The sequence below is a fragment of the Aulonocara stuartgranti genome, assembly GCF_965226115.1.
Source record: "Aulonocara stuartgranti genome assembly, chromosome: 3".
Taxonomy (NCBI): Eukaryota; Metazoa; Chordata; class Actinopteri; order Cichliformes; family Cichlidae; genus Aulonocara; species Aulonocara stuartgranti.
Genome location: NC_138941.1, coordinates 16,977,630 through 17,005,377, shown reverse-complemented (window position 1 = coordinate 17,005,377; position 27,748 = coordinate 16,977,630). Strand labels below are relative to the sequence as shown.

Genomic DNA, 27,748 nt, shown 5'->3' with positions numbered 1-27,748 from the left:
TTTCCTGTTTTATTGTGAAGGTCCGTGTCGTATGTGAGTGTGATCAGTTTACGTTTCCCCTGTCCCGTCAGCCCAGATTCCTCCCAGCTGTGTTGCCCTCCTGTCTCTCATCCCCTGATTACTGGTGTGTGTATTTAAGCCCTGTGTGTTCTCCTGCCTGTTGCCGGTTCGTCTGTGTTCCTCCGTGTCAGTCTGTGTAACTCTGTGTCAGTCTGTTACCCTGTGTTCCACGGTGTCCTGTTCCTCGTCTGCGTCTCTCTGCTATTCATCATCCGTTGTCATATGCTCCCAGGTGTGTTATTTTAGTTCTCCCAGCTTAGGTGTCTTTAGTTGTTTGTTATGCCCCACTGTTTGTTTGCCACTACACCTCTGTAAATAAAACCACCGGTATCTCATCCACTGCCTGCATCTTGGGTCCTCCTTCTATATCCACACGGCTCGCCTCGGCAGCCGTGACAATCTGGTGTAAACTGTATAGAAATCATACATATATACAAACGAGACAGTGTACATCACTGTCACAACAGTGTTTGTGAAGCAGTATGTTTAAGATACATTGACAGTCTCATGACGACATGATTCAGATATAAGACGCAAATCAAGTCAATCAGACGAATGTAACATTTGTGTTAAATACTTTTGAATTTCACCCAAAACACCCTTTTTTTTTTAATTAAATATGTCATTTTGCATCTCACTCTCCTACCTGTGAGATCTGAGTCTGTGTGCGTTCGTGTGTGTGTGCGCGCTGCGTGGTGACGTACGCGCGTGCATGTGTGCCCCGGTCACAGCTCGCTTCAGCAGCAGAGTGAAGCTGACCCCCCACCCACTTGAAACGTAAAGGCAAATAGGCAGAGCGGTTAGTGCTACGTTTGTGCAGATTTGTGCAGGTAAAATTAGCGTTTGTGCTGCTACGGTTTCCGAGATATTAAACTTTATTTTATAGGTCATTCAAAGGTCACCATCCCCCCAGACTGCTCCAAAACGGGCCAAAGTGGTCTACTTTTTTAGTGCTACGTTTGTGCTGATTTGTGCAGGTAAAATTAGCGTTTGTGCTGCTACAGTATCTGAGATATTAAAAGTTATATTTTTTGCTGATGACATCACCATCCCCCCAGACTGCTCCAAAACAAACCGAAATGGTCTACTTTTTAGTGCTACGTTTGTGCTGATTTGTGCAGGTATAATTAGCGTTTGTGCTGCTACGGTTTCCGAGATATTAAACTTTATTTTATAGGTCATTCAAAGGTCACCATCCCCCCAGACTGCTCCAAAACGGGCCAAAATGGTCTACTTTTTAAGTGCTACGTTTGTGCAATTTTGTGCAGGTAAAATTAGTGTTTGTGCTGCTACGGTTTCCGAGATATTAAACTTTATTTTATAGGTCATTCAAAGGTCAACATCCCCCCAGACTGCTCCAAAACGGGCCAAAGTGGTCTACTTTTTTAGTGCTACGTTTGTGCTGATTTGTGCAGGTAAAATTAGCTTTTGTGCTGCTACGGTTTCCGAGATATTAAACTTTATTTTATAGGTCATTCAAAGGTCACCATCCCCCCAGACTGCTCCAAAACGGGCCAAAATGGTCTACTTTTTAAGTGCCACGTTTGTGCTGATTTGTGCAGGTAAAATTAGAGGTTGTGCTGCTATGATTTGAGATATCCTGTTATGGTTTACTGCTGAAAAATGTCTTTTTCAAATGACCTTTCACTTTGTGTGTTCACTTGTTCAATAAAGTTCTGTTAAAAAAAACCCTCTTGTTGTATTTAATCAGCTAAATTTGTAATGAGTGTATTTTTTTTTTACTTCAATTTCTTTACTTCAATCACTTTTTGTTCATAAAACCACGATGCAAATGCTTGAGTATTTATTCTTTTTTTAGAGTGGATTAAAAAAACTTTATTGAAAACTACATTTGAACATTTTACACTCCCATGAACACTTTTTGAGAAACGAACAAGCTAGCAGTCTTTTGCATCAAATACACATTTTCTGGCAGAAAAAACTATTATTTGGCATTACTGTGTCTGAAGGATTCTTAGAACAGCGTTCATCTGATTTCTGAACAAGGTAAGCTTACATTTAAAATACTGAGGTTTTAGTTACTGAGTTAATACATGATATAGCTAACTGTCTGGATCAAAATGATTTTTTTCCAATGTTAAACATTTTCAAAAATGTCCAAGAAAAAAGTTTCTAAAGCACTTTAAAACATGTAGCACACTGGACTAAAGTGCTGTACAGTACACAAATTCAATAGCTCCATCTTAAAAACAATAATTCCACAAAATATGAAAGTGTAGATTGGTGGAGAACTTGGGGGAGGGGTTGCTCCTGGCTGTGTATATAGTTCAGAAATCACATTTTGCTCCATCATAATCATAGTGTGGTTTTTTTTTTAGATGCCTCGAAAGCCATCTGTAGACAAGGTTTCCATTTTTGCAGTTCTTTGCAATTCAAAAGAGGCCATAGTCCAAAATGGCAAAATAGCCACTCCAGCTGCATCAGTCTGGAAAGAGCTGAGTCAGCAGCTAGAAGACAAGATGTCAGCAAAGGCCCTGTACACTTTTGTGAAGCTAAATAGACACAACATCTGGTCAGCTTTGGAAATCAGTGATCAGGAAAGTAATAATGAAGGAGAGTTAGATTCACATTACATTTCTCCTGGACAAGAAAACTGTCAAGCTTTTGAACTAGAAGTCCCTTTTGAGGACTGGGTTAAATTTATTCCTGAAAAGGTTGAATACAATGACAAGTTTTCTCCTACCCAAAAAAGGGAATACACAATTTTGAAACCTGGCACTTGGACTCATATCATCAACGATCTTATATGGAAGAATATCAAAAATACATGTACACTTGTGTTCCGTAGAGCAAAGGTCCATCCAACTGTCAACAATAATTATCTGGACATCAGAGGCAACTGTAAGGAGTGTCATGGCCAGTTAGAAATGTCATGTGACAGACAGCCAGCAATTAATAGTCCAATGGTGCTCCAGTGTTTCATGAGAAATACAGATTTCTCCCTGCACACTGGCCACTCCAAGCGGTTCATGTCTGGAAACCTGCGTGAACAGATCGCTAAAGAGCTGTGTGAGGGCAGAATGGAACCGGCTGTATGGAGGTCAGCGAGGGCAGCAGATCTGATGGATGTTGGAGATCCTGAGCCAAGCCACCTTCCAAATTTGGCCACTCTGCGAAAAGCCAAACAAGAGAGAAAAGAACTGGAATTAGGAGATAAGGACCCCATTGCATCTCTGCAATTGTTAAAATATAGTGTTCCTCACAGTGGTAGCATCCGAGATATTGGACTGGACAAGTTTTTCTGTCACTACTGGAGTCAAACACAGATGCATGTTTATAAGATATTGTCAAAAAATTCTCCCCCAACTGTGTGTTTTGATGCAACCGGTTCAGTTGTGAAAAAACTGCTGAGACCAAATGGCAAATCTGGCCATATCTTCCTTTATCAAGGTATTCTGAAAGAAAACAATTGCCCCAGTGTCCCAGTGGAGCAAATGCAGTCAGAGAAACATGATGTTAATGCCATCGCAAACTGGTTGACAGAATGGATTCGTGCAGGTGCACCTGTGCCAAAGGAAGCTGTGAGTGACTTTTCTCTGGCAATTCTGGGAGCTCTGGTCAAGGCTTTCACTCCTCATCCTGATCTGAAGTCCTACCTTAATGAATGCTTTCATGTCCTTCTTGGAACCCAGTCTGCCAAACTCTCCCCTTGTTATATCAGGGTTGATGTTGCGCACTGCATCAAGATGATATGCCAGTGGGATTGCCTGAAGAAGAAAACACATCGTGTTAAAGATTTCTTTGTCAGGTCATTAGCAAAACTTCTTCAGTCTCAATGTTTGGACCATGCAAAACAGCTCCTACATGCTATCACTGTTGTGGCCCTCAGTGAGGCAGAAGGTGATGACAGTTCTGGAGCACCTCTTCCTTCAGAAAGGTGCAAGAAATACTTGAAAGCCCAAATTGCTCAAGACTCCATCATCATTCCAGATGAACAGACGGAGGAAAGTGAGAGAGTGGATTCAGTGGATGAGATCCAGACTGACCTACGACAGTGGGTAACAGAAATATGTGAGGAGAGCAGGTCACTTGCTGCAGCAAACGGGGATAGAGATAATATTCACTTTCTCCCTGAGATTATTCCTCATATAATAAGACTGGCAAGTTACTTGCCACTCTGGACAGGAATAATGGTCCCTCTCTTCCAAAGCACCAGCATCACAGCAAGTTCAGCCACTGTTGAAGCTGATTTCAAAAACATAAAACATGGCCTTTTCAAACATGACAACTTGCCTCTTCGAGTCGATCGCTTCATTGCTCGTCATCTTTCCTTCATCGAGGGAAATATGCGGATTTGTTCTGCAAAAGAAAAGTCCAAAGATGAGGCAACAGTGGGATCACTGAAAGTCGCAGATGCCAATTCTGGATCCATGACGACTCACAATGCAGAAGACAAAATAAAAATGGATGCTCACCCATTTGTGGGATCTGATGCTACCACAAACATTCTTCCGGCTGATGGGGATGCAGTTGAGAACTGGAGGGGCCTAGCTGTTCCACCGAAAAAAAGGAAGAGGACTTCCTACCTCTCTTCATGTACCGAATGGCTCCATGCAGATGAAACTTTTGGGGCCAAAAGAGTGAAAGTGGGATTATTAAAAAATGGAAACCTCCATAAGCCTATTAGATTAGGGGAATCGACAATCTCTGTGCTCAATACCTGTGCATTTGATGCATTTTTTCAGTGCTTATGTTGTGCCTTCTGTGACAGCTGCACATTTCAAAATGCTGTTCTGAAAGACAGTGAAAACCCAGTCCTGCAGCTGGTGAAAGCCATTGCCACAGATAGTGTGACCCAACAAACCTACAGAAGGAGAGCAGAGCTGCTTAGTGTAATGTTTGAAGCTGTCTCGTTGAGGTCTGCTGCGATCCAAATTGATGCTCAGTGCAATATCTCCGCTGTAATTGCTAAGACAATGAGGAACATCTCAAGTGTTTATTTTACCAAACACTGCTCTTCACAGCACTGCTACCTCAGCAAAGGGATGACAAGGGAAGTGCCATTTGTTTCTCCTGCCATCTCTGTCCTCAAAGAGTCTGGTATGGCTCATCTTGGCACGGCTGTGGAAGCAGGACTTGGCCTACCTGAGTCTACCTGCCTCAGGCCACTCTCCAATCCAGCTCTGTGTCCATCAGAATTCAAAACAGAAGACAGCACCACAGGAAATGAGCTCTGTGCAGGGACAGTTACTCACAGCTACAACATTGGAGATATCGTGTGGATTGATAGTGACCTTGCAAACCATACAGAATTTCCACTGAATGAATTTCCCTCCAACCTGGTTCTCCAAGGAAAGTCGTTCACTTTGAGGGCATTAATTGCTTTCCATGGAAAGATGACCAGTGATGGTTTGGGGCATTACACTGCATACTGCAGGAGAGCTCCATGTGTGTGGGAGTGCTATGATGACCTGGGAAATGGAGTGACAGGAGCATCTGAAAAGAAAAAAATACAACCCCATGCTGTGTTATACACAGTATATTGAGTGCTGCCTGCATTTTTCTGTTTTATTTCGTTCATTACAGTTACATGTGTTCAAATGGCTAGTGTGTGTTATCAGTAAGTTCAGTTTTGCACATAAAGTTAAAGTTCTAAATTAAAAATATTTTAACACTCTTTTCTTTGTCAGTCTGATGTATATTTGCTTTTACACACCAAGTCACCTTCACCCATAGCCTTGAAAGTAACTGTTCCATTTTTCTGTCAATAATTTTCCAGTATTTCTTTTGTGTTTACCTGGTGGCTTAAGTCAGGGGTCAGCATCCTTTTCATTTCAAAGGGCCCCTTTTCCCCCTGCTGCTACAAAACCTGTCTAGAGCCTAAGAAAAAGAAAGAGCCTATAAATATCTAGAAAATGAGTTGTTGTATCGTGTAAGCTATGGAAATGTAAATAAAAATGTTTATTTTTAGATTTGATAAGACAATGAATCATCAAAGCTTTATAACGGAAAAAAGTATTTGTTAAAATGAAGCCAGCTACGTGAGTCCTTTCCATAATAATTGAAAATTAGGAAAGATGGGCAACCAACTTGAAAATTACAGTAAACAGATTTGAACCTAAGAAACATTAAATCACTTTTAAAAGCAGTGGAGGGGCCGGAGAGCCACATGTTGCTTTAGAGCCGCAAGTTGAAGATCCCTCGCCTAAGTGCTGTGGAATATTCCGTTTTCTACACGTAGGTAACTGTTGTGAATTTTAGCACTACGGTTAGAATTTACAGGATATTGTTTTGTAGGAATATTATACAGGAGAACTGTTACTCAATAAGGCCCATTTACTAGTTGTTTTTCTCTTTCTCTCTGACCCAAGAATTGATGTGTAAGAATCACAGGCTGGTACCCCAAGGTCGAAAATACCACAGAGACGAGACCACTTCCTTACTCCCATCCTCCCTTCCTTATCTTTTAGAAAAGAGCTTGTTAAAGGCCAGGTGGTTTGTTTCAGAATTCACTAATGAAAGAACTCTGTATTCTATGTCTAGGAGTGTATTTTGCTGGGATGATCATAAATTGTTGCTGAACTGATAAACTACACAAAGGATACTTCTTTGCTCAGAAGGCAGGAAGACGTTTCCTTATTTGGTCTGTACCGGTTTGAACTGAGAACCTGCTGACACACGAACCCTTTTTTCCTCTATATAAGCTGTTGTATACTTAATAAACCTTTGAGTTGATTGTGGGAGAGCAACCTGAACAGTCTCTGTATCACTTTGTTCTCCTAACTGCTCCCGACGTCGTAACTAACCCAGCAGAACGGCATACCTGAGTGTTACTTTGAATAATTAGGAGTCTTATAAGGAAAGGACAAAACTCTGCTTATCGCTCACGCCTCGGAGGAAACCCGATCCACGGAGGAAACCCGGGACGGAGATTTTCCCTTCAATTTGGTGTCAAGAAGTGGGATTGCTGACGAAGGTAAATATGCGTCTTTTATATTTTTATAAGACCGTATTATACCTCTCTCAGTGATCGATCCATAAAGAAACGGGATATGCTGACGAAGTTTCACTTAGTGATCCAGAGAGATACACTAACGACTTCCTTAGTCCCCGAATAAAGTAAATTAAAAGCAGAAAGACACAGGAAGTTGCCTGTTGTATTGCGAGAAGCTGCTCGTTAAGTGAGAAGTTGCTCACCCAAACAAAAATTGCTAGCAATAAATTTAAAGTAACCTCAGCTGTGCCACAGCAAAATACTAACATAAATCCTTCAAGCGTGTAAACCCCTCTGGAAATCACTGAACATGGGTCAGAATAATTCAAAAAACTCAGACAGGTCCGAGAAAAAATCGAAATCAACTGTAAAACCAAAAAAAATAAAATATAAAGTCTCAAATAACGGCTCAGTGCGCCTCCCACTTCCGGTTACGTGCAACCCACTCCCGCGAGTCGGTGAAGACTTCCATGATTACGTATCCAGAACGTGTGGAAAAAAAGACAAGCCTCCTCGAATACTGTGGTCCACAGAAATGACTGCCTCTTTCAATGCATTAAAGGGAGCGCTGACCTCCGCCCCTTGTTTGGGTCTGCCTGACTACCACTTACCATTCCATCTGTACGTCACAGAGAACGGCACAACCTGCACAGGTGTACTGGCCCAAGAGCATGGCAGTGGCTACCGTCCAGTAGCCTTCTATTCGAAAGTACTGCCTGTGGTTGTTCAGGGAATGCCAGCCTGCCTGAGGGCAGTAGCAGCTTGCTCTATCATGATAAGGGACTGCGAGAAGCTCACACTCTCACATGACACTATTCTACACACCAATCACCAGGTCACGACCATTCTAGCAAACATAACTACACAACATATGACTGCACAACGTCGCTCAGGTTATGAAGCTACACTGACCTCCACAGCAAACCTCACCATAAAAGCGAGCAGCACACCCAATTCGCCAGCACATTTATTGATCCATATGCTGTGTTCTTCTGACCGACAGGATGGCTCAGACAGGCTTGACGACAGGCTTGACGATCATGACTGCATGACGCGTATACAGGAATCCACAGCACCACGTCCAGATTTAGAGCAAACACCTATCCCAGACTCAGCCACGGTTTATGTGGACGGGTCCTGTTCAAGGCCGAATGACAGCTCATTTCTTTGTGGCTATTCAGTGGTGACATTGCCTGACATCATACTAGAGGCTCACTCATTACCATTTCACTCAGCACAAAAAGCAGAGCTCATGGCTTTAATACGCGCTTGTGAGCTCCATGTGGATAGGCGTGTGACGATTTACACAGACAGCCGCTATGCGTTTGGCGTCGTACATGACTTTGGCACATTGTGGAGACAAAGAGGATTTAGATCTGCTGATGGAAAACCGATTGCTAATTCTGATCTTGTGCAAAGACTTTTGCAGGCTATACAGCTACCATCGGCCGTTGCAGTTGTAAAAACAAAAGGACACAGTACAGCTGACACAGACGAAGCAACAGGTAATGCCCTAGCAGACGTGACTGCCAAGGCTGCAGCTGCGTCACAGCTCCCACCTCCAAAGGAAGTATTATCTGTGCCCCTACAGTTGCCACTTGTTACACTCCCAGACTATTTAGACACAAATGTTGATTTAAAATTCATACAAGAGCAAGCCTCTGCATGTGATTACACCTATTGGGAAAATAATGACTGTACCTTAGATGACAGGGATGGCCTATACAAAAATCTTGAGGGTTTGATTGCCCTCCCATCTTCCCTGCTGCCAGTGCTTGTCCGACATTTTCACGGTGTGAGTCATGTCGGACAAAGAGGGGTAATAGGGGCAATAAAATCAAGATTTGTAATTGAGAAAACATTGCATGCAGTAAAAAGCATATTAGCAACCTGTCTAACATGTGCACGAACTAATGTAGGAAAACCAAAAGCAAAACATCAGCATTTACCACAACCAGATTTTCCATTTCATACATTACAAATTGATTTCACACACATGCCAGCACAAGGAAGCATCAAGTACTTACTGGTAATAGTGGATCAATTTAGTAAATGGGTAGAAGCTTATCCAACCTCAAAAGAAACTGCACAAGTAGTCTGTCAAAAGTTGTGCAATGAAATAATACCCAGATTTGGAATACCTCACCAGATTAACAGTGATAGAGGACCCTCATTTACATCAGAAGTAATTCAAAAGTGTGCTAAAACTTTAGAAATAGACTGGAAATATCATGTGCCATACCACCCTCAGAGTTCAGGAGTTGTAGAAAGAATGAATAGGACCATAAAAAAATCGCCTGACTAAAGCAATGATAGAAACAGGAATGACCTGGATCAAATTACTTCCTCAAGTCCTCTGCGAGATTAGAATGACTCCATCTGCAGCAACCAAATTATCTCCATTTGAAATAATCATGGGAAGACCATTTCCAACACCATGGTCAGCTTCCAGAGGGGCACCGCTATTAGAAGGTGATGTAGATACTGCATTGTCCGACTATGTTCACAATCTGGTAGAAACACTGAATAATAACTATCAGAAAGTTTGTCTCTCCCAGCCTCTCCCCCCACAGCTCCAACGCACCAGTGGAGACCAGGAGATGCGGTGTTGGTGAAGTCGCTAAAACCAAGGACACTCGGGGAGGCCGTGTTTTCCAGCCCCCAGACTGTACTGGCAGTGACGAGAACCAGCATCCTTACGGACGGACAACCTCAGTGGATACATGCCAGCAGGGTTAAGACCAGCCCAATCAGACCACCTCAGGTGTCGGATCAAGCAGACGACGACTCAGGCGGGCCAGCGCCGGGAACCAGAACAAATAAACACACACGGGTGGATGACATCTCAGGCGAGCCAGCGCCCGGATCCAATCCACCTACACACATGCAATCGCTGATTAACACACAAAGCCTGAAAGAGCCACAGCAAGGTACTCGAGCATCCAGCAGGAATAGAAAGCCAAGAGTACCACATGATGTCTAATCTGATAAAGCTAGACTCATTTCATCCTGATAATGGAGAAAATGAAATGCCCATTGTCATCACACGGCGCTTATTCAATGTCTCTCGAACCTGGGACCAGGCCAGGAGACGACTGAAGAACTGTGTTTTTCCTTATATATTTTCTTATATATTTAGGTTCTTTATCATATCGATCGCATTAACCTTAGGATTTTTCTTTGCTATTTTGTATTGTAAACTGCAACCATGTTCACATTTCTGCAGGTCATATTTTGCTGACGATACCTCATGCTCTATTTTGCAAGACACCTACTTAATGCACTCCTCACGCTCCCTAAAATCAGTAAATGACAACATAGACGCCACTAATAAACCATTTTTTGCACCCCCTAGAGCAGGAGCTAACGCCTGGTATGAAAATGCCAGAATAGCCGCTCGTGACTTAAGAAACAGTAACTGTTATGTCTGTTCAAAGGGTAACCCAGAACAGGTTGTAGTGGGATACCCAATTTCAGGTTTTCCCTTAACAAAGATGCTATTCAAAAATGATAAAAAGGGGCCCTTAACAGCAACCCTGATTGGAGCGGTGCAAGTAGAACTAAGTCCTTTAGATTGTTTATTCATATACACAGGACAAGTCTCTAGTGAGGATGTTAGCATGATTGACAACATTACCCACCCCTGCAACCCAAAGCAGCGCCCCGAAGACCGCACTGAACCTCTTTCGCCCCCAAAACAGATGCGCCATCACCCAAATATCTCGATGACATGCATATACCGACGAAAGCTTAAAAACATAAATTATGACGCACAAAACTATACATTCTTTTCTGACTCTCCAGGAGCACGCTGTAACGAAACATGGCTAGCAGCGAGTGTTGACAGGACACAATATAGACATATGCCTTTTTATCTATATGCATATATAAATACGCATTCAGATAACTCAACAATCCTGCATTCGCCCAACACACTGAACGACTCGTACTGGGGAGGCATATTAAAAGGCTTTACAGCTTCGCGCCTGACCAGACCAATCCCACATGCTTATTGGATGTGCAATAATACCCTTAGACTAGCTTTACCTGTTAATTGGACCGGTACCTGCGGTCTAGTAACTGTAGCTCAAGAACTACTAATACAACAAACCTCGGATCTGCCTGTATCCAGCAGACGTACAAAACGTTCCGCTTACTCACATAACGTTTACATAGATGCTATAGGAGTTCCACGCGGGATACCAAGGGAATTAAAGGCACAAGGAGAAGTATCCGCAGGGTTTGCCTCAATACTACCGTATATACAGATAAACAAAAATGTAGCCTGGATCAATTATGTTTATTACCATCAGCAAAGACATACTAATTTGACCAATACGGCCCTTAAGGCCCTAGGAGAACAGATGTCTGCTACCTCTTTAATGACCATGCAAAATAGGATGGCCTTAGACATGCTGTTAGCTGAGAAAGGAGGTGTTTGTGCGATGTTTGGAGATGTTTGTTGTACTTTCATTCCCAATAACACCACCCCTAACGGTTCATTCACACAAGCTATGAATAGACTTGAAGCATTGCAGATAGAACTAAGAGCCAATGCAGGTCACGGTCAGTGGCTAGACAAGTGGCTGCAGGACACGTTTGGAAAATGGAAGGAACTAATTGTAGCTTTTGTAACCATTGTAGCATGTATTATTTTGCTTTTGATGATTATTGTCTGTTGTGTGGTACCCTGTGTACGTTCAATGATAACCCGTATAGCTACTAGTACAACTACTTCAATGTATTTGCAATTGGCACAAATCGACCCAGATTATGTGTCAGATGTCATCAATGATGATCCTGATGTATGTATTGAGCATTAGATTGAGAATTACTCGATTATCCAAGAAGAGACCAGTCACATTTATGATTTGTTTCACATTTATGATTTACTTCACATTTATGATTTGTCCTTATATTGTGTTATTACATTTGTGATTTTTTGAGTTATTATTTTAAAGATAATAAAAGAGTGGAACTGTTGTGAATTTTAGCACTACGGTTAGCATTTACAGGATATTGTTTGTAGGAATATTATACAGGAGAACTGTTACTCAATAAGGCCCATTTACTAGTTGTTTTTCTCTTTCTCTCTGACCCAAGAATTGATGTGTAAGAATCACAGGCTGGTACCCCAAGGTCGAAAATACCACAGAGACGAGACCACTTCCTTACTCCCATCCTCCCTTCCTTATCTTTTAGAAAAGAGCTTGTTAAAGGCCAGGTGGTTTGTTTCAGAATTCACTAATGAAAGAACTCTGTATTCTATGTCTAGGAGTGTATTTTGCTGGGATGATCATAAATTGTTGCTGAACTGATAAACTACACAAAGGATACTTCTTTGCTCAGAAGGCAGGAAGACGTTTCCTTATTTGGTCTGTACCGGTTTGAACTGAGAACCTGCTGACACACGAACCTTTTTTTCCTCTATATAAGCTGTTGTATACTTAATAAACCTTTGAGTTGATTGTGGGAGAACAACCTGAACAGTCTCTGTATCACTTTGTTCTCCTAACTGCTCCCGACGTCGTAACTAACCCAGCTGAACGGCATACCTGAGTGTTACTTTGAATAATTAGGAGTCTTATAAGGAAAGGACAAAACTCTGCTTATCGCTCACACCTCAAGGAGAAAACCCGATCCACGGAGGAAACCCGGGACGGAGATTTTCCCTTCAGTAACAATCTATCAAAGCAAACACTTCATTTTTTCTGAGACAGCTACATTAATAATAATGAACATATATAATTCAAAACAAAATCATAGAGGCCAACTGGGTATGTAAAAAATAATAATAATTTAGGTATACGTGAATCACTTCACATGAAACTCAGTTTTGCCACAGAAAAAATGAAAACTTTAGCCTACCTTGTGTACGTTTCTGCACTAGTAACAAAAGAAATATCGACCTTTCCGCTGAATAAATTGTGTTACTAAAGTGTAAACTAATAAAAGTTAATATGCAGCAAGCCTAGAAAAAGTGCAAAACTCCACAGCTGCTGAAACTCACTGACACAGACACTGGTGTTATACAGCGTAGGCCGTAATAATTAAAATCATTATATCTCAGATACTGTAGCAGCACAAAAGCTAATTTTACCTGCACAAATCAGCACAAACGTAGCACTAAAAAAGTAGACCACTTTGGCCCGTTTTGGAGCAGTCTGGGGGGATGGTGACCTTTGAATGACCTATAAAATAAAGTTTAGTATCTCGAAAACCGTAGCAGCACAAACGCTAATTTTACCTGCACAAATCTGCACAAACGTAGCACTAAAAAAGTAGACCACTTTGGCCCGTTTTGGAGCAGTCTGAGGGGATGGTGACCTTTGAATGACCTATAAAATAAAGTTTAGTATCTCGGAAACCGTAGCAGCACAAACGCTAATTTTACCTGCACAAATCTGCACAAACGTGGCACTTAAAAAGTAGACCATTTTGGCCCGTTTTGGAGCAGTCTGGGGGGATGGTGACCTTTGAATGACCTATAAAATAAAGTTTAATATCTCGGAAACCGTAGCAGCACAAACGCTAATTTTACCTGCACAAATCTGCACAAACGTAGCACTTAAAAAGTAGACCATTTTGGCCCGTTTTGGAGCAGTCTGGGGGGCTGATGACCTTTGAATGACCTATAAAATAATGTTTAATATCTGAAAAACCGTAGCAGCACAAACGCTAATTTTACCTGCACAAATCTGCACAAACGTAGCACTAACCGCTCCGCCTATTTGCCTTTACGTTTCAAGTGGGTGGGGGGTAAGTCACTGCCACGTTGCTCAGTTTGTTCAGACCCCAAGCTGCAATGTGAATACAGCCGAACCGCCGCATTTTTGTTTGTCGTTAAGAGGCTCGTTCGGGATAAGTTTTGTGGAGGACAGAGTTTGCTAATATACGTTTTTAATGAGTTTTAGCTGAGAACGCAGCTGAAATGCTAGCATGCTAAGTTAGCCTGAACGCTAGAGGCTTGTGAGCGTATTTGCTACAGTTTTTTTAACAGCATGCACTCTTTTTTCCTTCGTCAGGAGAGGTGTACTGGCAGGCGCGTGACACACACAGAACAGACACTTATTTCTGTGTTGCAGGTATGGAGATGTTCTTATGTTTTGGAGATGCACTCTTTCATTCATTGTTTTTATAAGTACAGTGTTGTATTGCCTGTTGGATGGCGGTTATTAATATAATTGTACTGAAGTATAATGTTTGAACTATAAGCACTAGAATATTGGGTCCTGGTTATTGAATTGTATTTATCTGACTGTTTATTTGTTTTTGAATTATTTTGTTTATTGTTCTTATAAGTTGTTTTTAATGATTTTTCAGTGACATGTTATTTATTTTTTGCTTTTTGTTTTTGAGAGCTTAAGTTAATGTTTTAAAACAATTTGTTGTATTAGATTTATTATATTATTGTGGTGTTAATGAAGCTGCAGGCACAGCTCCTTTCAGCATGGCCGGAGGAGAGGTGTACTGGCAGTCGCGTGACACACACAGATCAGACACTTATTTCTGTGTTGCAGATGTGCAGTAAAGAGCCAAAGACCCAAGTGCTGTCTCCTGCCTCTTACTTTCACGCCAGAACACAACGCAATGACGGGTGTAACACATGAACGGGTTACACGAACAGGAAGCTCAAACTGTTTAAAAACATGAATTCAAACTCCAGCATAAGAAAGCAAACAGCAAAACTTTATTTATACAGGCAGAAACACAAAATGCTGCTCAAAGCAGAAGCTAGCACAGACGAGAACCTCAGTAATCAGATTGTAAACACTGATCATGTGATTCAACATGTTATTCATGGACTGAACATACACACACCCACAATGGACAACTGTACCCTCAAACACAATAATAACATGGACTGAACCACCACTCACAACCACTAGCACTTTATATAGCCTCTGTAGAAATTATCCACATATCTCACTTATCTTAACTGCACTACTGTATAGCTCTGTAAATAATCATTCTGTACATTCGATAATCTTTAATCCTACAACTGTTTACAACTTGCATAGTTCCCATTTCTGTATAGCTGTATATCCCAGATTCTGTAAAGTTATTTATTTCATATTCTGTATAGTTTTTCATATTTATATCCTGTTCATAGCCTGTACATAGCTTGTACTCACTACAGCCTGTACATACTTATAGTTATAGAATATTCACAACATACTTCATACCGTGTACATTATAACATACCATAATAGACCCATTTCTGTAATATACTCACATATCTATATTATTGCTAATATATATTGTAATATATCTATATCACTAAAGCACTTCTGGATGGATGCAAACTGCATTTCGTTGCCCTGTACCTGTGCATGTGCAATGACAATAAAGTTGAATTCTATTCTATTCTATTCTATTCTATTCCAGCATTAAAGGTAAAAACAGCTTCAGTTATATTGTTGGAAACAGATGCCGGTCACAGATAACTTGAGGTGTTGCTCTTCAACCTGTAGATGTGGTTCAGCATCTACAGGTTGGAGCTTCACATATTTCCTGGTTTGTGCACTAATAATGAGCAGCCCAGAGACTTACCGAGGTCCCAGACTCTGCTTCAGTCCATCCAATGTCCTGCTCAGCTTCTAGTCAGAGTCCAGGTTTTAATAAGAACTAAAGTCCAGTTTCCAACACACACATGAAGATCACAATAATGACACTGTCAGTGGTCTTTGAGATTTATTAGAAATCTGTCTTATCTTAAGTTCAGCTCTGTGAAAAGGCATGGATCCTCCTCACAGAGAGCAGCGATCAGAAGTAAGATGGCTATACTTCCTTTTCGTCGCACTGTGTCAATAACGTCTCGTGCTTTATCTGCTTTGCTCTGCTGTGATCTGACTGATTCCATCTCCTGATCATTGATAATATGCTGCTCCAGGAGTTTATCCAGAAGTTTGTTTAAAACAGGTTCAGACACTCTGTCAATAAACTGTGAGCGAACTGTGAGCAGCCTCTCGTCTGCCGGGACTCCGGACTCATCTGGGACATTTCTCATTAAGGTTTCTGTTCTTGGTGCTGAAGGAACAAAGAAAGATAGGCATTTAACAGCACTCTGAACTGAGGATGAAAAGAGAAGTATGATTTCAGTTGAAGTTTTATAAAATATAAAATAAAAAGTTTGTAGGGTAATTTCTGCTGGTATTTGGCAGGAATCTTACCTGGCAGGCAAACAGATGATTTCCAGATTTCATTCCCCTCTTGGTCTTTGACTATCAGACTCACAAACCCTGAATTTGTACTCAGGAAAACTTGAAATGTTGGATGGTAATTTGGGCCAGACTTTGAGCGAAACTGTGTTTGCTAAACAACAACAGAAAGGTGCCATTTTCATGACGAGTGGGTTATCCAGGACTTTCATTTCATTTCAGCAGCATATAGTTTCTAACTGCTGACTCACCTTCGGCTGTATTATCCTGCTCTCAGGCTCACAGTGGACACTGTACCTTTGACCGAAGCTGAAAAGACAGTCAGCAGGGGTCTGGAGGTATTCAGCATCATCGTGTTGTTGGGCAGACACCTGCAGTGACAGGACAGTTTATTATGCTGGTAACGTTAATAAGTCTATTCACCTGTAGAGATCATTTAAACATATCAGGTGTAGAATATCATGTGTCAGTATGAATCAAAAACAATCATTCTTGAGATAGAATAGCTTTGCAGAGAAAAAAAGCTCCATGATTTTATTTTTATCAGTGAAGTGTCAGATCTGACATTATGGGTCACAAACATCAAATGTTCACAGCTTAGGGTCATTACTGGGAGTGAATAAAGAAGAGCAGTGATTGGTCAACAATGTGGGTAAGAAAAGCTAAATGGAGCCTGACTCTTTGTCTCAGGTAATCAGAGTGGAGTGACCAGTAAACCTGTACATAACTTTAGTTTATTATCAGAAAGCTGCCGAGAATCATTTGGATTCTGAGAGGACCACAGAGTGAAGATGATGAAACTATTTACCTCTGACAATGGGATATTTTCCTGGAGTAGAAACACGTTGATTCTTGCAGGCTCTGAAGGTCGGAAGAACAGCAGAACTTGGCCATTTACTGTTATGTTCAGGAGCCGCTTAAAATCATCCCAGATGATGCCCCACCCAGAGAGGTGAGGAACCTTCACAACCACATGGGTGGCAGTGATCTCCAGCGGCTCCAAGATGCTCATCCCATCATCAGAGATGTGGGCAACAGACAGCAGGCCATCAACACACAGCGCTGTGAAAGGAAAGAGCTTTTCATTCTGAGAGTTCAGATTTACTTCTCACCTTATCTGAGGATTACATCTCCTGCAAACAAGTTCACCTCCATCCTTTTTTGTTATAAATGTGAACAGCCCAAAACTTTTGCATTATTTATTACATAAAGCTCAGAACTAGGCATCAGTTATGTTACACGTTTGTGCAGTTATATATGTTCTTGGTTTGTAATTCATTTGAAAGCCTGATGCTTAACATTGTCCACCCCAGCTGTGAAACTCAGAAACCAGTCTTACTTGTTATCATCTATCGTCCACCTGGGCCTTACACAGAGTTTCTGTCTGATTTCTCAGACTTTATATCTAATTTAGTTCTGAGCTCAGATAAAATAATTATTGTGGGTGATTTTAACATCCATGTAGATGCTAAAAATGACAGCCTCACCATGGCATTTAATCTGTTATTAGACTCAATTGGTTTCTCTCAAAATGTAAAAGAACCCACCCACCACTTTAATCACACTCTAGATCTTGTTTTAACATATGGCATAGAAACTGAACATTTAACAGTGTTTCCTGAAAACCCTCTCCTGTCTGATCATTTCCTGATAACATTTACTTTTACAATATATGATTACACAGCGGTGAAGAGTAGACTTTATCAAAGTAGATGTCTTTCTGAAAGTGCTGTAACTAAGTTTAAGAATATAATCCACCCACTGTTATCATCTTCAATGCCCTGTACCAACACAGAGCAGAGCAGCTATCTGAACGCTACCCCAACAGAGGTCAATTATCTTGTTAATAATTTCACCTCCTCACTACGTACGACTCTGGATACTGTAGCTCCTGTGAAAACTAAGGTCTCTAATCAGAAGTACCTGACTCCGTGGTATAATTCTCAAACACGTACCCTAAAGCAGATGACTCGTAATCTGGAGAGGAAATGGCGTGTCACAAATTTAGAGGATCATCATTTAGCCTGGAGAAATAGTTTGCTGCTTTATAAGAAAGCCCTCCGCAAAGCCAGAACATCTTACTATTCATCACTGATTGAAGAAAAGAAGAACAACCCCAGGTTTCTCTTCAGCATTGTAGCCAGGCTGACAAAAAGTCAGAGCTCTTTTGAGCCAACAATCCCTTTAACGTTAACTAGTAATGACTTCATGAACTTCTTCACAAATAAATTTTTTATCATTAGAGAAAAAATTACCAGTAATCATCCCACAGATGTAATATTATCTACAGTTACTCTTAGTACCATTGATGTTAAGTTACTCTTTTTCTCCAATTGATCTTTCTGAGTTAACTTCAATAATTACTTCCTCCAAGCCATCAACGTGTCTTTTAGACCCCATTCCTACAAAACTGCTCAAAGAAGTCCTGCCATTAATTAATTCTTCTTGATCTTAAATATGATCAACCTATCTCTAATAATCGGCTATGTACCACAGGCCTTCAAGCTGGCTGTAGTTAAACCTTTACTCAAAAAGCCATCTCTAAACCCAGCAGTCTTAGCTAATTATAGGCCAATCTCCAACCTTCCTTTCATATCAAAAATCCTTGAAAGAGTAGTTGTCAAACAGCTAACAGATCATCTGCAGAGGAATGGTTTATTTGAAGAGTTTCAGTCAGGTTTCAGAGTTCATCACAGCACAGAAACAGCTTTAGTGAAGGTTACAAATGATCTTCTTATGGCCTCTGACGGTGGACTCATCTCTGTGCTTGTCCTGCTAGAACTTAGTGCAGCGTTCGATACTGTCGACCATAATATCCTATTAGAGCGATTAGAACATGCTGTAGGTATTACAGGTACTGCACTGCAGTGGTTTGTATCATATCTATCTAATAGACTCCAGTTTGTGCATGTAAATGGAGAGTCCTCTTCACACACTGAGGTTAATTATGGAGTTCCACAGGGTTCAGTGCTAGGACCAATTCTGTTTACATTATACATGCTTCCCTTAGGCAGTATCTGTTAGATTTTGTATTGTTGATTGTCATTTATGCTTAGAAATATTTACTTATATATGCTTAGAAGTATATAATTACTTGTAGATTGAAAGAATGTCTCATCCTAAGAGGTCTGTAACAACTCTGTGTAGCATGAAGAGGGGGGTGAGTTCACTCCCCTACAGAGGAGAGGTCGTATCTTCTTTTGCTGATTTATGGTATAGCAAACACACGTATATCTGTTTAAGTATAAGAGCCTTTTGTTAGATGGACCCAGACGTCCTGGCGCCAGCTTTGGGGATTCTTCACAGGGTCATATCTTGACCTCTCTCTCTCTCACACACACACACACACACACACACACACACACACACACACACACACACACACACACACACACACACACAGGCAAGGTACTCTTTGTGTGTATGTAGACGTCATATGTTAATGAACCTATGCATATTCATGTAACCCCAAGTGGTACGGGAGAACGGACGAGAGCAACTGGGATCAGACGAGAGAACGGCATCTGTCCGGTCTCTCCCGTGCACGAGTAACATGAAGAACTTTGCCTACTTGTGTCTTGCCTTGCAGTGTAATTATATTGTCTTCAACGTTCCAGCGGATAGGTACAAGCTACAAACCTATCAGTATCATTAGAAGACATAGCATACATTTTCACTGCTATGCAGATGACACCTAGCTCTATCTGTCCATGAAGCCAGATAACACACACCAATTAGTTAAACTGCAGGAATGTCTTAAAGACATAAAGACCTGGATGGCCGCTAACTTTCTGCTTCTTAATTCAGATAAAACTGAGGTTATTGTACTCGGCCCTGAAAAGCCTAGAAATATGGTATCTAACCAGATTCTTACTCTGGATGGCATTACCTTGGCCTCCAGTAACGCGGTGAGGAACCTTGGAGTCATTTTTGACCAGGACATGTCCTTCAATGCACATATTAAACAAATATGTAAGACTGCGTTCTTCCATTTGCACAACATCTCTAAAATTAGAAATATCCTGTCTCAGAGTGATGCTGAAAAACTAATTCATGCATTTATTACTTCCAGGCTGGACGACTGTAATTCATTATTATCAGGATGTCCAAAAAACTCACTGAAAAGCCTTCAGCTAATCCAAAATGCTGCAGCAAGAGTCCTGAGATGGACTAGAAAGAGAGAGCATATTTCTCCTGTTTTGGCTTCCCTTCATTGGCTTCCTGTTAAATCCAGAATTGAATTCAAAATCCTGCTCCTCACATACAAGGTCTTAAATAATCAGGCCCCATCTTATCTTAATGACCTTGTAGTACCATATCACCCTATTAGAGCACTTCGCTCTCGCTCTGCAGGCCTACTTGTTGTTCCTATAGTATTTAAAAGTAGAATGGGAGGGAGAGCCTTCAGTTTTCAGGCCCCTCTTCTGTGGAACTAGCTTCCAGTTTGGATTCGGGAGACAGACACTATCTCTACTTTTAAGATTAGGCTTCAAACTTTCCTTTTTGCTAAAGCATATAGTTAGGGCTGGACCAGGTGACCCTGAATCCTCCCCTAGTTATGCTGCAATAGATGTAGGCTGCCGGGGGATTCCCATGATGCATTGAGTTTTTCCTTTCCAGTCACCTTTCTCACTCACTATGTATTAATAGACCTCTCTGCATTGAATCATATCTGTTATTAACCTCTGTCTCTCTTCCACAGCATGTCTTTATCCTGTCTTCCTTCTCTCACCCCAACTGGTCGCAGCAGATGGCCGCCCCTCCCTGAGCCTGGTTCTGCCGGAGGTTTCTTCCTGTTAAAAGGGAGTTTTTCCTTCCCACTGTCGCCAAAGTGCTTGTTCATAGGGGGTCATATGATTGTTGGGTTTTTCTCTGTATCTATGAAGCGCCTTGAGGCGACTTATGTTGTGATTTGGCGCTATATAAATAAAATTGAATTGAATTGAATTATAAATAAACTGCATTGTGGTTATTTGTATGATAAAGAACAGTTCATATTAGCTGAGCACCACACAGTAACGCAGATGTTTCACAGCACAGTGCTCACCCTCCTTTGTTTCACAGTGTGGCAGGTGGAGCTCCCAGACTGCATCCTCAGAGCATGTGATGTTAAACAGCGGCCCTGCAGCTGTTTTTCCAGCTGATTGAAGGAGGCTCCCATCCCATTGGACAGTCCTGTACAACAGCTCCGCCTCCTGAGCCATAACAAACACTAGTCTGGTCAGAGTACACTGGAACACACCTGGACCAGGACACCTGAACCTGTAGGACACAGAAGGGCTGAAGCACTCCAACCAGCCTGTATGAGCTGAGGTCTGATCACCACCAGCTGTATCACGCGTCTTGTCACATCATTACATACATGTTATCAACCTAATGTGAAATTAGAAGCACCTGTAGGAGATGTGTGTGGATTCAGTTTGTACTTGAGGGGTGAAGCTTAATGGAGGCTGGAATTCAGAGAGGAAATACATCAGCTGTTTAAAGCAGCAATAAACAAGTAAACGGTGAACAAACTATACAGAGTACACCCATCCATCCATCATCCATCCATTTTCTTCTGCTTTATCCAGGGCCGCAGGGGTAGCAGCCTAAGCAGAGAAGCTCAGACCTCCCTCTCCCCAGCCACCTCCTCCAGCTTATCTGGGGGAACACCAAGGCGTTCCCAGGCGAGCCAAGAGATATAATCTCTCTAGCGTGTCCTGGTCTGCCCCGGGGCCTCCTCCCGGTGGGACATGCCCAAACACCTCACCCATGATGCGCCCAGGGGGCATCCTTGTCAGACGCCCAAACCACCTCTGCTGGCTCCTTTCGATGTGGAGCAGCAGCTGCTCTACTCTGAGCCCCTCCCGGATGGCTAAACCTCTCACCCTATCTCTAAGGGAGAGGCCAGCCACCCTTCGGAGGAAGCTCATTTCAGCCGCTTGTATTCGCAACCTCGTTCTTTCAGTCATTACCCACAGTTCGTGGCCATAGGTGAGGGTAGAAACATAGATGGACCACACAGCTAGTGGAGTGTGCCCCTAGGCACACAGAGTACACATCAGGTGTTATCTGTACACACTTTCAAAACTGCGAGTAACATACTGACAATGACATAGAATCTTAAACCTGACTGGTTGTCTGCCCTGTGCTTTAACACACCTGACAAAATTTCTGTGCTGAAGGCCTATTTTTTGTATCACAAGACAATCAGATGCACATGCTTTTCTCTCACCTTAATGTCCTTTATGTCATCTTTAGACGAATCAAGCTCTGTGTCTAATGAGTCTGGATTCAGTCTGACCTCAGAGTAACCTGATGAGAGACAAACATCGAATAATTCAGGATTTCCTGGAACTCTAACTGGTGCTGTTTACAATCATATTAGTTTCTTAGTGGTTTTCTGATCAAATACAAACTGTCTGTGAGGGATTTCTCTTTCTTCCTTAAGGACCCACCATCTTCTTCAGCTGCAGCCTTCTCACTCACTAAAAAGATTTTAAAAAGTATTAAAATATTTTGACCAAAACCAGTACCTAAAAACACATCCTTAAAACCCCCCCATAATTTATAGATTTTTGCAAAATGAAATAAGCACAAACGAGCTTTCATGTGATATGCTGTTGATGAAATAGTGATGAATGTGACACAAAGTCTCAGTACTCACTGGTTTTGTCTATGGAAGATTTAAAAGTCTTGACATCAACTCTGCAGAGAGCAACGGTAAAACACAACTGATTAATGGTGTACTAAGCCTAGCCAGAGAAGAAGAAGACAGACTTTACCACGAAGATCCTCAGTGTGGATCAGTATAATATCAGCCTGATGTCTGCAGTTTAGTGTCAGCACAACTTTCACATCATATTCATCTCAGCACAACTAAAACATGCTGACTGACCTCAGAGTTTCAAGTCCACATCCTGGACTCTCCAGGAAACCACACAGATGCTTCACTCCTGAATCCTGCAGCTTGTAGTTTCCTCTCAGCTCCAGCTGTCTCAGATGGGAGGGGTTGGACTTCAGTGCTGCTGCCAGATAATCACAGCTGATCTCTGACAAACCACAGTCCATCAATCTGTATAAAGAATGAAAGATGTAAGTTTATTAGACAAAGTGTGAGCTTGAAATCATTCAGTGTTTCATCATCTGTTCAGAGCTGAAGAAGGTTCAGAATGGAGAAGTTTAGAAAATGGAAACTCCAAACAGCTGAAGCCAACAGGAAGCAGCTTCAAACAAACACAACAAGAGAAAAAACTCTGAATGTTTCACATTAAAGTCGTACATTTCTCATAAAAACAGGACAAAGACTTGAAAAAGTCGTGTTTTTCCTTCCAGGAACCACAAGGCTTCACTTTTAAAGGTGAAGTGTGAAAGAAATGGACATATTTGAAGTCCAACACCTTTTTCCAGTCACATTATTAATGCAGACAAACTACAAGCTCATTTTCATTCCAACAAGTCATCTTCTGACCTGGACTAACAACACTGGTCTCTATGTGCAGCTGGCTGTGAGACCAGTGCTCAGGGAGCGTCTACAAAGTGCAACACTGAAAGAACATCACACACTCATTTGCTTCCAGCACTTTCACACAAACATCTACTGTCATTATTGTCACCAAACTCTGTGGATCCTTTATTGCAAATTCAAATGGGATCAAATGGTCAGACAAAAGAGGGTTATGAGGAAATATGATGAAATGTTGTGTATTAGCAGCAAGTTATTGAATCATTTTCCTCAGAAACCAAACAAAATGATTGACAAACATGTTTTTACAAACTCAGTGTTGGACTTGGATCAGCAGGATAAGCTGATGTTTAAAGGCATTTGAGTCTCGCTGTATGAGAGTCCAGTTATTACTCAATATTTATGGATGATGTTCTTTCAGTGTTGCACTTTGTAGACGCTCCCTGAGCCTCACAGCCAGCTGCACATGGACCAGCTGACATTACCCAGCATTAGAGGCGGGTGTAAAAAAATGGATTTTCCTATTTAAATGGTTTTAATTTGAATAAAGCGATGTTGATTCATTCAATCCTGAATCGTTTTTTAATATAAATGTATTTTGCCAGAATCTCAGGTTAAAGCTCCCAAAAGTATTTCAACAACAAGCAAACAGATAAAACAGTAAATGAGAGCAGCTAAACACACAAAGATGGAAACACAGAGCGTGGATCGTTCACTCGACGGCACGTGCACGGACACGCCATCGGTGCTGAAAGTGGACAGCTCACAGATCCTGAAGCTGCAGGTTTCATCTGTCTCCAACCAAAACTGACTGAACCAGCAGCAGAAGAAGATCCAAACTACGCTTTACGTTTGATGAACATCGTCATGAATTCTCTCTGACTTTGACGTTTACTTCCTGCACAGCTCTCTCTCTCTCTCTCAGTGTACTTCAAGAACAGTTTACCTTCAAAAATCTGTTTCCTGCATTATTCACTACTTATTACGCACCAGTCTGCTGTTGTGTTCACTGCTGTCGGCCTCCGAAAACAAAGCCTCATTTCTGCTGTTCAATACTGAAGAAATGTAAACCTTTTAAAATGATGACAGATTACAAACTCTCAGCTGTGTCTGTAATCAAACCTCTGTAACTTTGCTTCCCTTCAGCAGCATCAGCTCATGTTCACATGTTGATTCATGGTTTGCTTCAGTTTTTGATGGACTGCAGAAGATTTTGAAGGTTATCTGCTATAAAAAGCCAGAACAGGAAAATCTGCTTCATGTGTTTCTGTTTGATCCTCAGTGACTTTGACACAAAGGCCTCTGCTGTGATGATCACACCTCTGATCAAGTCTCACAGTGTCAGCTTTGTTTTTATACATATGGATATGTGCTGATAAATGATCAGAGTTATAATATTTCCCACTGTCTGCTGTGTGCCGTGACCTTTGACCTGCTAAAGACAGTCAGCTGTGGATTATTCATTGTTGTGTCTGATACTTAGAACTGTGAGGAAGAACACTACACAGTTAATCAGGGTCCCCTCTCTCTGAATCAGAAAAGGTGGGCAGGCCGCGTGTGGGCCACGGGCCATACGTTGAGTCTCACTGTTTGAAATGTGAACATTGTTCTGCTGCAGTCAATGGACTAAACCAGAGAAGAAGAAAACAGACTTTACCATGAAGATCCTCAGTGTGGATCAGTATAATATCAGCCTGATGTCTGCAGTTTAGTGTCAGCACAACTTTCACATCATATTCATCTCAGCACAACTAAAACATGCTGACTGACCTCAGAGTTTCAAGTCCACATCCTGGACTCTCCAGGAAACCACACAGATGCTTCACTGCTGAATCCTGCAGCTTGTTGTTGTCACTCAGGTCCAGCTCTCTCAGATGGGAGGGGTTGGACTTCAGTGCTGCTGCCAGATAATCACAGCTGATCTCTGACAAACCACAGTCCCACAATCTGTATAAAGAATGAAAGATGTAAGTTTATTAGACACAGTGTGAGCTTGAAATCATTCAGTGTTTCATCATCTGTTCAGAGCTGAAGAAGGTTCAGAATGTAGAAGTTTAGAAAATGGAAACTCCAAACAGCTGAAGCCAACAGGAAGCAGCTTCAAACAAACACAACAAGAGAAAAAACTCTGAATGTTTCACATTAAAGTCGTACATTTCTCATAAAAACAGGACAAAGACTTGAAAAAGTCGTGTTTTTCCTTCCAGGAACCACAAGGCTTCACTTTTAAAGGTGAAGTGTGAAAGAAATGGACATATTTGAAGTCCAACACCTTTTTCCAGTCACATTATTAAAGCAGACAAACTACAAGCTCATTTTCATTCCAACAAGTCATCTTCTGACCTGGACTAACAACACTGGTCTCTATGTGCAGCTGGCTGTGAGACCAGTGCTCAGGGAGCGTCTACAAAGTGCAACACTGAAAGAACATCACACACTCATTTGCTTCCAGCACTTTCACACAAACATCTACTGTCATTATTGTCACCAAACTCTGTGGATCCTTTATTGCAAATTCAAATGGGATCAAATGGTCAGACAAAAGAGGCTTATGAGGAAATATGATGAAATGTTGTGTATTAGCAGCAAGTTATTGAATCATTTTCCTCAGAAACCAAACAAAATGATTGACAAACATGTTTTTACAAACTCAGTGTTGGACTTGGATCAGCAGGATAAGCTGATGTTTAAAGGCATTTGAGTCTCGCTGTATGAGAGTCCAGTTATTACTCAATATTCATGGATGATGTTCTTTCAGTGTTGCACTTTGTAGACGCTCCCTGAGCATCACAGCCAGCTGCACATGGACCAGCTGACATTACCCAGCTTTAGAGGCGGCTGAAAAAAAATGGATTTTCCTATTTAAATGGTTTTAATTTGAATAAAGCGATGTTGATTCATTCAATCCTGAATCGTTTTTTAATATAAATGTATTTTGCCAGAATCTCAGGTTAAAGCTCCCAAAAGTATTTCAACAACAAGCAAACAGATAGAACAGTAAATGAGAGCAGCTAAACACACAAAGATGGAAACACAGAGCGTGGATCGTTCACTCGACGGCACGTACACGGACACGCCGTCGGGGCTGAAAGTGGACAGCTCACAGATCCTGAAGCTGCAGGTTTCATCTGTCTCCAACCAAAACTGACTGAACCAGCAGCAGAAGAAGATCCAAACTACGCTTTACGTTTGATGAACATCGTCATGAATTCTCTCTGACTTTGACGTTTACTTCCTGCACAGCTCTCTCTCTCTCTCAGTGTACTTCAAGAACAGTTTAACGTCAAAAATCTGTTTCCTGCATTATTCACTGCTTATTACGCACCAGTCTGCTGTTGTGTTCACTACTGTCGGCCTCCGAAAACAAAGCCTCATTTCTGCTGTTCAATACTGAAGAAATGTAAACCTTTTAAAATGATGACAGATTACAAACTCTCAGCTGTGTCTGTAATCAAACCTCTGTAACTTTGCTTCCCTTCAGCAGCATCAGCTCATGTTCACATGTTGATTCATGGTTTGCTTCAGTTTTTGATGGACTGCAGAAGATTTTGAAGGTTATCTGCTATAAAAAGCCAGAACAGGAAAATCTGCTTCACGTGTTTCTGTTTGATCCTCAGTGACTTTGACACAAAGGCCTCTGCTGTGATGATCACACCTCTGATCAAGTCTCACAGTGTCAGCTTTGTTTTTATACATATGGATATGTGCTGATAAATGATCAGAGTTATAATATTTCCCACTGTCTGCTGTGTGCCGTGACCTTTGACCTGCTAAAGACAGTCAGCTGTGGATTATTCATTGTTGTGTCTGATACTTAGAACTGTGAGGAAGAACACTACACAGTTAATCAGGGTCCCCTCTCTCTGAATCAGGAAAGGTGGGCAGGCCGCGTGTGGGCCACGGGCCATACGTTGAGTCTCACTGTTTGAAATGTAATCGATCCCTTAATTGATTAACTTAGGGACATGGATATTCTAGGTACTTTCAATGAGGAGAAGAGGAACAAGAAAACTAGAACACTTCCTTATGCTGTCTTGTAGAGAACACTCTATGGCATTTATTACAACACAACACATAACAGTCTCATCAGCAACTTCAATAATATGCAGAATGTTAACAACAATT

General features: G+C 41.5%; 2 protein-coding genes and 1 long non-coding RNA gene across 4 annotated transcripts in view; all 3 read right to left on the bottom strand.

Moving 5' to 3' along the window:
* LOC309702568 (uncharacterized protein) overlaps nucleotides 1-27,748 on the bottom strand; it is a 1,257,380-nt gene that overhangs the window by 515,078 nt on the left and 714,554 nt on the right. Inside the window, exons 23-24 of the mRNA XM_082527161.1 lie at nucleotides 25,394-25,570; nucleotides 23,057-23,233 (exon numbers count right to left, since the gene is read on the bottom strand). Coding sequence (XP_082383287.1) covers nucleotides 23,057-23,233; nucleotides 25,394-25,570 — 354 coding nt within the window. The remainder of the gene's footprint in view (nucleotides 1-23,056; nucleotides 23,234-25,393; nucleotides 25,571-27,748) is intronic.
* On the bottom strand, nucleotides 2,254-5,191 carry LOC309702638. Of its 2 annotated transcripts, XR_014275659.1 has the most exons (7): nucleotides 5,055-5,191; nucleotides 4,742-4,885; nucleotides 4,497-4,644; nucleotides 4,315-4,380; nucleotides 3,886-4,067; nucleotides 3,678-3,788; nucleotides 2,254-3,191 (listed from the first exon to the last, which is right to left on the bottom strand). It is a non-coding gene; the product is annotated as an uncharacterized lncRNA (long non-coding RNA). The 2 variants fall into 2 exon arrangements; XR_014275658.1 differs by having other exon boundaries at nucleotides 3,886-4,380.
* LOC309702603 (caspase recruitment domain-containing protein 8-like) lies at nucleotides 14,692-22,521 on the bottom strand. The gene is made up of 7 exons (XM_082527230.1): nucleotides 22,394-22,521; nucleotides 21,571-21,626; nucleotides 21,224-21,438; nucleotides 16,985-17,238; nucleotides 16,428-16,547; nucleotides 16,189-16,330; nucleotides 14,692-16,045 (listed from the first exon to the last, which is right to left on the bottom strand). Exons 3-7 carry the CDS (start codon nucleotides 21,378-21,380, stop codon nucleotides 15,726-15,728), a joined length of 993 nt encoding a protein of 330 aa, XP_082383356.1. The 5' UTR covers nucleotides 21,381-21,438; nucleotides 21,571-21,626; nucleotides 22,394-22,521; the 3' UTR covers nucleotides 14,692-15,725.

Coding starts and splice junctions, on each gene's coding strand:
- LOC309702603 (XM_082527230.1), bottom strand. CDS start 21,380: ATGGCTCAGGAGGCGGAGCTGTTGTACAGGACTGTCCAATGGGATGGG. Junction 17,239..21,223: donor ACACTGTGAAACAAAGGAGG/GTGAGCACTGTG, acceptor TTCCTTTCACAG/CGCTGTGTGTTGATGGCCTG. Junction 16,046..16,188: donor ATCATCTGTTTGCCTGCCAG/GTAAGATTCCTG, acceptor TTGTTCCTTCAG/CACCAAGAACAGAAACCTTA.